Source organism: Mastigoproctus giganteus, chromosome 6 (assembly GCF_048544385.1).
Source record: "Mastigoproctus giganteus isolate SK-2022 chromosome 6, ASM4854438v1, whole genome shotgun sequence".
In the NCBI taxonomy this organism is placed as follows: Eukaryota; Metazoa; Arthropoda; class Arachnida; order Uropygi; family Thelyphonidae; genus Mastigoproctus; species Mastigoproctus giganteus.
Window position 1 is genome coordinate 233,044,938 of NC_143580.1, and position 12,500 is coordinate 233,057,437.

The window sequence follows — 12,500 nt, forward strand, 5'->3', positions numbered from 1 at the left end:
CTGAAAATAAAAGAGTAGGAGACCGGCAGAATTACTTAACATGTACAGGTCACTGTTGAAAAAAAGCCGTGAATTAGGGTTGAATTTGAAAGTGTCTGCAATTCTGCCCAGACACGATAGGAGGGAGTATATGATGAGAGCCTTGTCTATCAATTCGGCCCTGGAAAGATTGTGCAAGGCTCAAGGGGTAGAATTTTTTTCAGCCTGGACTGTACTTGTTAACAGGAGAGACTGCTTCTACTTAAATAGAAAGGGTGCAAGAATATTTGCTGATGCTATCGAGGCAGTGTTAGGTTGGTCGGAAAACTGCTAGCTTGGGGGGATACAAGGACTAATAGATTAACAGTAGCCACTGGCAGAGGTGAAAGTGATTCTTGCACTGCTTCTATTGGAATGAGCAGCAGCCTGGAAAACAAGATGCATGATATTTCAGAGATTGCTGGGAGTCATTGCAGTACAAGTAAACACATGGGTTATGTTAGGGTAGCTAAGAATAGGAACATGTATACTTGCGTGTACACCAATGCTAGGAGTTTGGTAAATAAATTTGATGAATTTGAGGTATTGCTCAAAACATCAAAGGCAGATATTGTTGGGATATCAGAGACGTGGTGTCACACAGATATAAGGAATGCAGAACTGGAATTTGGGGAGTACAACGTCTACAGAAAGGATAGACTGGATATGAAGGGAGGAGGGGTTATGCTATTAGTTAAGAAATACATAAAATCCAAGGAAGTGAAGCCAGTGGACATCGCTGGACAGTGCAGTGTCGAGTCAGTTTGGTGTGACATAAGCATAGGGAAATCAAAATTGAGAGTAGGAGTGTGCTATAGGCCTAATGACTCTGATGAGTATAATAATATATTGTACAGGGAAATAGAGTGGGCCAGTAAATCAGAGAGTCTTATAATGGGGGATTTTAATTTCCCAGATATTGACTGGAATTTGTGGGTTGGTCACTCACACACTAGCAAGGCTTTTATGGATTTATTGGATGATTGTTTTCTACATCAGCATGTTCTGGAGGCAATTAGAGGGAGTAATACTCTTGATCTGATTATCAGTAGTGATTCTTCATGCATTAAGAATTTGCAGATAAAGGAAGCACTAGGTGGCAGTGATCACAGTGTGCTGAAGTGGGATTTACTCAAAGAGGTAACTACCACCAGGCGTAAAGGGAAGGGTTTTTGCTTTCGTAAAGGCGACTACGATGGTCTGTGACAGTATTTAAATTCTATATAGTGGGACCAACTGATGATGTTACAAATTCACATCAAATTCAGCAAAAAACAGCAAATTCAAAATGGGAAGCTTTCAAAGAACTTATCTTGGAAGCTACTAGGCTTTACATACCAACTAGGAAATTCAAGGTTTAGGCCTAAATGGATGTCAGATGAACTAATGAGACATATGGCAGAGAAGAAAATGCATGGTCTACATATAAATTAATTGGTGACATGGAAACCTATGATAGGTATAAGCTGGTCTGTAACCAAGTCACAAAGGAGATTAGGCAGGCAAAGACAGATTATGAGAAATCCTTGGAAAAGGATGCAAAGAAAAACAGAAAAGAGTTCTTTACCTATGTAAACTCTAGAAGGAAAGGGATGAATCAGATTGGTCCATTGGATATTGATGGTTCAACAATTGAGGATCCTGCTCAGGTGGCTAACAAACTAAACGAGTGTTTTGCATCTACATTCACACATGAGGAGTTATTCAGGAAGGGGAATGCCAGAGGTGAAGAGTAAACTCTGGCAGTGAGCTAAATGATTTTGTAATAACTGAGAGGAAAGTGGAGGAGAAATTGTTGAAGATAAACATAAAAAAGGCACCTGGGGTGGATGGGATCTATCCAGTTATATTAAAGGAGGTAGCAAAGGAAGTAAGCAAACCCTTAGCCATAATTACGAGAGCTTATTTGGACTCAGGGGAGGTACCCATAGACTGGAGATGTGCAAATGTGACCCCAATTCACAAAGGAGTTGCCGACCGGGCTAGCCGGGTGGGTAAAGTGCCTGCCTGGCAACCCAAAGGTTGCGGGTTCGAATCCCACCTCGGGCTTGGATCAAAGTACTGCAAAAACCTTGGGAAGTGCATTATGGCCAAAGAAGCCAATGCGCCAACAACTACCAAAAAAGATAAAATAAAATAAATAAAGGAGGATTAAAGGCTGACACAAGTAATTATAGACTTGGAGTTGAACTTCTGTTCTAGGAAAATTAATGGAGGCACTGGTTAAAGAAACACTGTGGATCATCTAGACAAGACTTCAAATATAGCTCGGACACAGCATGGTTTTGTTAAGGAAAAGTCTTGCCTGACCAATTAGATTGGATACTATGATGCAATCACAAAAGAACTGGATGCAGGGAATAACTTTGATATCATATATTTGGATCTTAGAAATTCTTTTGATACTGTTGCACATGGAAGACTGCTGCACAAATTGGAGCAGTGTGGCATTGGAGGCAAATTGCTGCTATGGATAAAGGGATAGTTGAAGGGAGAAGACAGAGTGTTAATCAATGGACACTGCTCATCCTGGACTAATGTTATGAGTGGAGGGTTCAGCGTTTTGGTCCATTATTGTTTTCTGTATTTATAAATGATATTGATGATGGTATATCAAGCTTAATGTCCAAGTTTGCAGATGATACAAAGGTTGGCACGGTTGTTAAGGACGCTACTGACCCTATGCTGCTGCAACAGGATCTGGAAAGGTTGAGCAGATGGGCTGAGAGTTGGCAAATGAAGTTTAACATTGACAAATGTAAAGTTCTACATATGGGAAACAGCAACCCCAGAGCAACGTATCAACTCTCTGGTACTACACTGATAGTGGTAGAGAATGAAAAGGACCTGGGGATAATTGTGCAGGCTGATATGAAGTTCTTTGAGCAGTGCAGATGGGCTGCAAGAGTAGCTCATGGTGTCTTGTCAATGATATACAGGAATTTTTTTATCAGGGATAAGGAGGTGATTATTCCCTTGTATAAGGCAATGATCAGGCCACACCTTGAGTACTGTATACAAGTCTGGAGGCCTCATTTCAAGAAGGATGTGGAGCTGCTGGAACAAGTACAGAGAAAGGCAACAAGATTAGTGAATGGAACAAAGGGTTGCTCTTACGAAGAAAGGCTTAAGTTTTGCAAATTTCAGTGTCTGGCGACTAGGCATCTGCGAGGTGATCTGATAGAGATGTATAAAGCCTTGAATGGTTGGAGTATGCTCAATGCCGATTGGATTCTTCCTCTTGCTCAGAATAATCACCTGAGAGGGCATAAATTCAGATTGAAGAAAGACAGATGTGTAGGACAGATATCAGAAATTTTGCAAGTTTTGATAGCCTAAATAAATTTAAGGCTCAGCTGGACAGGTATTTCAAACGAACGGAGGGGTGAAATGAAAGTGGTTTTTTTTTTGACTGATGCTGCATAAGCTTGCTTACTTGCATCATATGCCTCTACTAATGCTAAAACCCATCCTTTCTTTACTATAAACTGCTGCAACATCTCTTTTCATCTTCCAACTGATGATTGCGTGATCACTACCTGCCAGTGGTTCCTGTATTTTAAGCCCTGCAAATAACAATAAAATAATAATACTAGGGGTTCTCACCCCTGGTATTACCTCTGACATGCAGGTACAAATAATAACCATATAGTTTATATAGAAATATTTTTTCTCATGGTGAGTTTCCCTTCCACTTATTTCAATCAGTCTAGGGCAGAATGAAGTCACCCGTAATATCACTTTCGCATTTGCTTGCCAGTTCCATCTGCATGTAAAGACTCTCATCATACTCTTCACAATCTGGTCTGTAGACCAGATTGTGAAGAGTATGATGGACAGGTATTTCAAATACCTGTCCATCATAGGTATTTGAAATACCTATGATGTTATCATAGGTATTCAAAATTTCTCCTTAATACTGATGTTTTTATCTTGTATGGAATTCATTTAAATGGAAATAGGCATATTCTGGTCCCTTGAACTTTGAATGAAGTTTTACTTTAATTGTAATTATTCTCTGTTAGCTGTAATACATAGCTACATGTTTTATGGAAATTTCCTGTCTGGTATTGATATTCATTATTATATTTTAGAGTTAGCCGGTACTGATTTTTTCATATAGTGGATTTTAACACATTTTATTTTAATTATATATATATATATATTGTGTGTGTGTGTGTGTGTGTGTGTGTGTGTGTGTGTGTGTGTGTGTGTGTGTGTGTGTGTGTGTGTGTGTGTGTGTGTGTGTGTGTGTGAGAAATAAAAAAGAAAATTAAATGTTTTATTTTTTCAGGTTTTAAAAGCAGCACCTTTTGAAGCACCAGAGATGTCAAATTGTATAAAAGGGTGGAGGTAAGTTTATTTACTATATTGTGTTTAATAAATTCTATGCTGTTTAAATAAAAAATATTATTAACATAATGCATAAGCATAAGAATGCTTGTCTCCAGTTTCAGGAGTATTATATTTCATTAGAAGCTGTATATTTATAATGATTGACCTTGGTTGATCAATCATTGATTGATCTTGTAAGATATATATTCAGTTTATTCAAATATCTAATTATTTTTTGATTAAAGATGCATATATATATATATATATATATATTTCTTTATCTTGTTTGCAAATAACCTTTCATACCTTTAATGTTTATCTCTAGTTTGTGCTACCTGAGAAAGTGAAAAGGAGCCTAGTTTTTATCATTAGCTCAACCCTTTAAAGCCTGAAAAATCTCAGATTCCCAAATAGATGATTTTGCAACTTAAAACTCAAATCTCCCCTTGTGAAATGTCTCTTTTAGTTTGATAGGTAGCCTTGTTGCTCTTTGTTGTATTCTTTCCCAGAGGACCACATCCTTCCTGAAATGTAGTTTCCACATCTACATTCAGTATTGGAGATGTGGACTAACCATGTGTTATACACTGAAAGCACGTTGGACCACTTATTTCAATGTGCTTTCACATTGAAATAAGTGGTCCAATATGCTTTTACATTGAAATAAGTGGTCAGGCCTTCATAGGTTGCATATAGAGTCAGTCCTCCACGGGTTGCATATAGCATCAAGCCTCCATAGGTTGCAGAATGGCTTGCAGATGTCATGGCATGAATGTTATGAGGTGCATGAAAATATCTGATTTATGGCTTGCCATGATATCTATATAAAGAAAATGAATGTTGTGTTTATACACTGGGATGACCACACAGTCAGAGGAGTTCACAGGAGAGAGAGGATACAAGAAACGTCACCGTATTATTAAATACGGTGTTTAATAATCACACAGGCTCGAACCACAGTCACTCAAAGCCCGTGTACTTATGTATTCTCACAACTGACCACTCAGCTACAGTCACCTTATAAACATTCCATAATTGTTCTACATTGGAGAGTGGTGTATCTATATGTCTAACAGCCTGTTCGATCTCATCCCATGGAAATTTGAGTCAGTGAAATTGAAGGCCACTGGAGAAGAATGAAGTGTTTAGTGTTCAGCAAACCATTGCTATGCACACCTAGCCTAGTGACACAATGCATTATTGTGCTGTCTGCTGTCAGTAATTAGAACAGCAGTAACATCAGCATTTTGTGTGCATATGCAATATTGCAACACATCTCCATCGTCAAATAACTTTTTTGTTCATGTATCAGAGCACATATGGTATCTCAGCAAAACATTCCCCAGACCAGAATGCTGTTACCTGCCTTCTGTCCATGCCTTGTATGTGGGGTTTGTTGCCTCTTGTTGGCACACACACTCTTCTGTTGGCATGCTACAAAAGGAAATATGTTGTGATTTGCCACACCTTCCATTCAGCTATTCTCCAACTGTAGTGTTTGGAGCGCCAGATGAGATGTAGACGACTGTGACATGCAAATAGTAGGGCTAGCCATTAGTTCTGATACCCCATTCAATGGAGAGAAGTTGAAATAGTCATTTTTGAGTGCTCTCAACTGTCGTACATTGTACACGGACCTTCCTGTAGACAAGCTGCTGCAGTCATCTTTCACCCAATTCATCCATCATCAGCTTCGCACTACAGATTTTTTGTAAGCTGGTTGTTTTGCATCTTATCTGTCCCTCCTGGTACACTCACATAATGATAGATGAGGAGCAACCCATTAAATGCTCTGTCTTAGAGGACATCACCCATCTTTCATCAAGAATAATGCCTTGTTGAAAGTCCATGATATTGTGTCTTCTTCCCATGCTTGTCACATGTCATTCTACTTTCCAGCTGTACACATACTCATGTAGCAACTCTTGATCGATTGCATTCACACAGCCAAGCTTTTATTTCTTTTATTAAAGATAGAGACGAGTAGGCTGTCTCTATCTTTTCAGTGTAATGTACAAAGTGATTCAAAAATTGCACACCATTATAAATAATACAAATTATTATTATTTTTTCTTTTTATAATTATGTAAGTATGACAGAATGAGCTTAGTGTTTATGTATGGGGTATCAAGTGCTACACACCTCAGTTGCCAAAGAATTTAACGGGCAGAATTCACACTGGTCTCCAATTGATCAATCAAAGTTGGATGACTAATAAACCGTTTTAAAGAAACCGGAAGTGTTGCTGATCATCCTTGAAGTGGGAGACCAAAAAGTGCAACTGATGAAGAAACATCAGTAATGGTTTTGGTGCAGCTTGCAAACAGTCCAAAAATAAACAAGGAAGTTAAGTCAAGAAACAGGGGTTAGCTAAAGTTTTGTAGTGCACATTCTTCAATAATATCATTTTCACCTTTTCACCTGTATAAAGTGTAACTCATTCAGGATTTGCATGGCAACAGCACAGATCATTTTGTGAAAATGATCTGTGCTGTCTCCATCTTCTGCAGTGATGAGGCAGTATTTTATATAAGTGGTAACATCAGCAGACAATTTTTGTTGCTAGTCAGATAATAATCTAATTGGATGGAAGAAACTAACTTGCAAAATGATCCCTATACTGTAATATTGGATGGTAAAATAATTGGCCCTTATTCCTTTGGCAACAACATTACTTGATGGATTTTCTGGATGATCTTCCTTTACACTGAAGGATCAATGTGTTCTTCCTACAAGACAGAGCACCACTGCATTATTCATTGGTTATGCAAAACTACTTCAATGAACAGTTCCCCAACTGGTAGATAGGATGACAAGGCCTAGTTGAATGGCTACCCAGGTCACCAGACCTTGCACTCCTCAATTTTTTTACTTTGGGGAATCATTTAAAGTCTGCTGTATACCAGAACTGCCCAAGAAACATTTATGAATTTAAGGAAGCAATATAATTGGAATGATGTCAAATTACAAAAGAAGATATTGATACGTGTCAAGGCGTCATTCACACAAAGAATTCAAAAGTCTTTGCGAGTTAGAAGTGGTCATTTTGAATATCTGTTATAATAAAATTGATTTACTCCATGGTGTATGACTTTTGACTCACCCTGTATAAAGGATTAATCACTTCATTGTCCTTACTGGAACACCTTCATGCATTACAGATAGAAATCCATCCTTGGTAACCTGTCTGCAATGCTGGGAGAATCTCACGTCAGATTGTATACTTATCCCTAAAACTTTTTACCACCCTCCCCCTCCTAATTAATTGGAAGGGATATAGGACTGGCCATTAATTTTTGGTTACTGTTACCCAAATACAGAACCTTCTATTTATCAGCATTGTATCTTAACTGTCCCCCCCCTTTTTTTTAACCATATGAATTTTCTATATCGTTCAAAACAGCATAACCTAGTTACTGTTGTTACCTGCCCTTCCATCCTTTGTATCATTGGCAGGACTTGTTTTGTCTTATCAGTTTTGTTAATGGTTATCAGAAACAAAAAGGACCAAGTATTAAATCATTCCTAGCCCTAGTCCATTCAGAGCAATGACTGTTTATAACTATTTTGTCTCTTGCCAGTTAAGCATCCACTGGAACAGCTTCCTACTGATGGTACAAATTTCCATATTATAAAAAAAGGGTTTTGTATTGAATTGTATCAGAAGTTTAATTTTATTAAAATTTGAACCAACTATGTTAGAATTATTACGGTATATATGGTATATTTTTGATAATTCAATATCAGATTATTTCAAATTCAGAGTACTTACTCACTACTGTTTCCTGAGCAGCAATATAAGGTTCTATATGCATTTTTGTACGGGTCATTCAAAGTACATCTGTAATGAAATTTGAAATCTGAATTGGACTTTGACTTTTGAATGTCTTGTCCAATTTGAAAAGACTGCTGGAACCATACAGGCAAAAATTTTATAGTGTTTTGCATATAGTATTATTATACAGTATGTGACATCTTAAAATTTTACATTTGTGTTCACTTCTTCAAGAAGTGAGTGAAGAATCACAGAGAATTCATGTATGGGCACATTGAGAGTGACCTTCCCCAAGTTGTAGTATATATTTCAAAAAGTAAATCCCCTCTCCCTCCACCCCTGATATCTCATTCAGATGTACTTGCCCACTGTATCTGTTTTTGCAGTCATTATATTTATCACGGTCCCAGCCTATAATACTCTCTCAATACTTATGTTTATGTAACTATTTGATTGATAGCTTTTTGGTTGTGTTCTTTTGATGTCTTTGATTATGGTGGAACAGACTTCCATCTTTTCTTGTGGAAGTTGATAGCCTAAATAAAGTTAAGGCTGAGCTGGACAGGTATTTGGTACGAATGGAGGGGTGAAATGGGAAGTTTTTTTTTTTTTTTTTTTTTTGGGCTGATGCTGCATGAGCTTGCTTTCTTGCATCATATGCTAATTCTAATATGTATTTCCTGAGGAGTTTGTATGCATATACAAGTTTTTCAAGGCTGTTTCAAATAATATTTGTCCATTAATATATGAATTGTATTAAAATATTCCTGTAAGCGCAGCCATCTCTTGCTGCATTTCCAAGTAATTGTAAATAGTTTATAATAGATGGCAACAGAAAATAGCTTTAGAAATTGGAGGAGGAGCAGATTGCATTTTTCTGATTTTGGCTTACAAATTGAAAATTTAATGAAATTGAAAAATGCAATACATAAATAGATGTAGGAAATAGTATTACAGAGTAGTGATCACTTTTTTACAAATTTTTTACAACTTTTTCGAATTTAAAAAATTTATGATTTTTTTTTTTCAATTTTTCCCTTATTTAAATATGATTTGATTTCTAACAGTATTCTCACTCTAATATTGAGCAGCCAGTTTAAAATAAAAACATTAATTAACTAATATTTACATTAAATAATTAATTAATTATATTAACTTTGTACAAAATGCTTTTAAATATTAATTCAAATTAATATTTAAAAGAATTTTGTACAAAGTTTTCTTTTTCTTATGAAGTTTCAAAATTTCATGAAGAACCTCACTTCGGAGAACTCTCCTAAAAAGGTTAAGGCAGTTATGAATAAGCAGGGCATTTTTTGTGGCAGCATGTGAATTTTATTATACAAGTTGCTTACCAGTGGTCTCATGTATTACACTTGGACTCTCATGTATTATTATACCCGGGTATAGGGGTGAAAGACTAATTTGAACCATCTAGTAGCTGGTTCCCTCCGAAGTTTCCCTCAGGATAGCTGGCACTCGAGGGAATCAGGCTCATCCGGTGAAGCGAATGATTAGAGGCCTTGGGGACGAAACGATCTCAACCTATTCTCAAACTTTAAAAGGGTGAGAAGTCCGGCTTGCTTGACTCGAAGCCCGGACGAAAGGATGTGAGTGCCCATTGGGCCACTTTTGGTAAGCAGAACTGGTGTGGTGGGATGAAGCCCTCTTTATTGCTTGGAATTCAGGAAGTAATTTACTTTACTTACATTGTAAGATGTTGCATAGCCAATTCAGTGATTGGAAATACTGTTGGATGTGAAATCTAAACTGACACTGAAAGAAAAGTCATGTGTGAACTGCCATTATCTCATGCAGGGAGAATACTGGTATTTAAATTGTTGATCTATATTGAGAACTGCAGGTTGTATTTATATACATAAATTTTATAGAGACTGGAATAATACTAGATAACAGAATCATGAGTTTTTTATATGATGAATTTTTTTTACTTACCTTTTTAAATTGATCATAGTGTCTATGTAACAACTAAACTAAGATATATAGCATGGATCTTAGTTTTAAATGTATATTCATAACGAGATATAGCTCTTTGTTTTCAGTTACAAAGGAAAATATAAGGACATACCAGTATGGACTAAACATAGCTGCTTGCACAATATGCAGGTTGCAAGGTTAGTATTTTTCTAAATAAAATTCTGTCTTAAGAGAAATTTATTAATACTAGATTTTATTCATTATAAAGTTAAATTGCATTATCCAAATGTAATCGGAGTTGACCTTTTTTTTTTGTCACTTTGAAATTAAAAAATCATAACTTTAGGTCACCTTTTAATCACATTTGTAAGCAATTGTAATTATTCAAGTTTTATTGATAGAAAACCTTTTAGATGTGCTTCTTCTCCCCCGCCCCCCAAAAGAACAAATTGTTTCAAAACCAGCATCTTTAGTAGAAGCTGAACATCACAAGCCTAAATTCACCTCTTGAAAATTGCCTTGAATGGCACTGTTTTTGTTCTGTACCAGACTGGAATAATTTATTCTTGTTAGTGAGGGAAGGAACTTCTAAAGAAATTTGAACACAGTGATAAATTTAGTCAGTCTCAAACGGAAGACTGAAGGCTTTACTCACTGTTCAGAAAACCTCATATCTGACAGCACGATTAGCCCCAGGTCTTTTTCATTTTCCACTACCCTGGGTGTAGTACCGCATGGTTGGTACTTTACTCTGGGGATTACTGCTACTTGTATGTAGTACTTTGCATTTGTCATTAAACTTCATTTGCCACCTCTCACACCATCTGCCCAACTTTTCTAGATCCTGTTGCAGTAGCGTACTGTCATTAACAACCCTGCCAGCCTTCGTAGTGTTTGTGAACTTGGACATTAAACCTGTTTGTTAGCTACCTGAGCAGGATCATCAACAGTTGAACCATTGATATCAAGTGGACCAATCTGATTCATCCCCTTCCTTCTAGAGTTTACATAAGTAAAGAACTCTTTGCTGTTTTTCTTTGCATCCTTTGCCAAAGATTTCTCATAATCTGCCTTTGCCTGCCTAACCTCCTTTGTGACTTGGTTACAGACCAGCTTATATCTATCATAGGCTTCTGTGTCACATGTTAATTTATATGTATCCCCTGCATTTTTCTTCTCTGCCATGTGTCTCATTAGTTCATCTGACATCCATTTAGGCCAAAACCTTGAACAATATTTCTTAGTTGGTATGTAAAGCCTAGTAGCTTCTAAGATAAGTTCTTTGAATGCTTCCCATTTTGAATTTGCTGTTGGTAGAATCATCAGTTGGTCCCACTGTATAGAATTTAAATACTGTCTCAGACCATCGTAGTCACCTTTACGAAAGCAATAACCCTTCCCTTTACCCCTGATGGTAGTTACCTCTTTGAGTAAATTCCATTTCAGCACACTGTGATCACTGCCACCTAGTGGTTCGTTTATCTGCAGATTCTTAATGCATGAAGAATCACTACTGATAAGCAAATCAAGTACAGTCGGTCCTCGTATAACACGTGTTTGCATTACACGAATTCGATCATACATGATTTATAAATAGGGGAATGTTATCTTATATAACACGAACCGAATTCGCTTATACACGATTCGCCTTTGTGTTTACAAGAAATGGCAGTCGAATGCGGAATCACCCCAACTGAATGCAACACAATAGGAACGAAGAAGATTCTGAAAATGTATTTATGTGTTTTATATCAGTGAAGGGGAAACACATTTCACCATAATAACGTAAAAACCAACACAATTCCAGCTATCGATATAATCGCAAATGCAATTAGATGAAGTTTACTACCAGTTTATAACAGATTCCACTAGCAGAAACGCAACTGGAAATTGTTTTTATTGTTTTATGGTAGTAACCCCCAGAAATGTGCTTTAGTAAAATGTGAGGTGTTAATAGTGTATCTCGGCCTTTACGGTGTTGTTTATTCAGTTGCTACACGCGCGCAGCTTTGTTTATGTGTATCAAGCGTGCCTCCTCGTTTTGTAATTGTGCTTTATTCCCTAAAAATAAGTGAAATACTTAAAAGGTGTGAAAAGGAAGCGTCCTGGCTAAGACACTGCAGATTCAGAGAGAAAAAAAAAAAAGCAATATCGATAAACAGAGGCGGACTGGGTCAAAAATTCTTACCCGGGAAAATTTATAGTGGCCTCATACTACGGTTTATGGCCAAAATCACACCGGCCTCCGGCCCACCGTGGTTTCCCCCGTAAGGCTTATGGCCAGTCCGCTTCTGTCGATAGAGAAAAAATATGAAATTGTGAAACGCTTTGAGCGAAATGAAAGACCATGTGATATTGCACGTGCTACAGACCTAAATGAGGCAACGCCGAGAATTACAAAGAATGCAGAGAAAATAAAAACAACTTTCATAGC

At 37.1% G+C, this 12,500-nt stretch overlaps 1 protein-coding gene across 1 annotated transcript in view; it reads left to right on the forward strand.

The window, feature by feature from the left end:
• Positions 1–12,500, forward strand: part of LOC150085088 (uncharacterized) — a 159,301-nt gene that overhangs the window by 108,554 nt on the left and 38,247 nt on the right. Inside the window, exons 9-10 of the mRNA XM_090376459.1 lie at positions 4,313–4,371; positions 10,192–10,263. Coding sequence (XP_090232585.1) covers positions 4,313–4,371; positions 10,192–10,263 — 131 coding nt within the window. The remainder of the gene's footprint in view (positions 1–4,312; positions 4,372–10,191; positions 10,264–12,500) is intronic.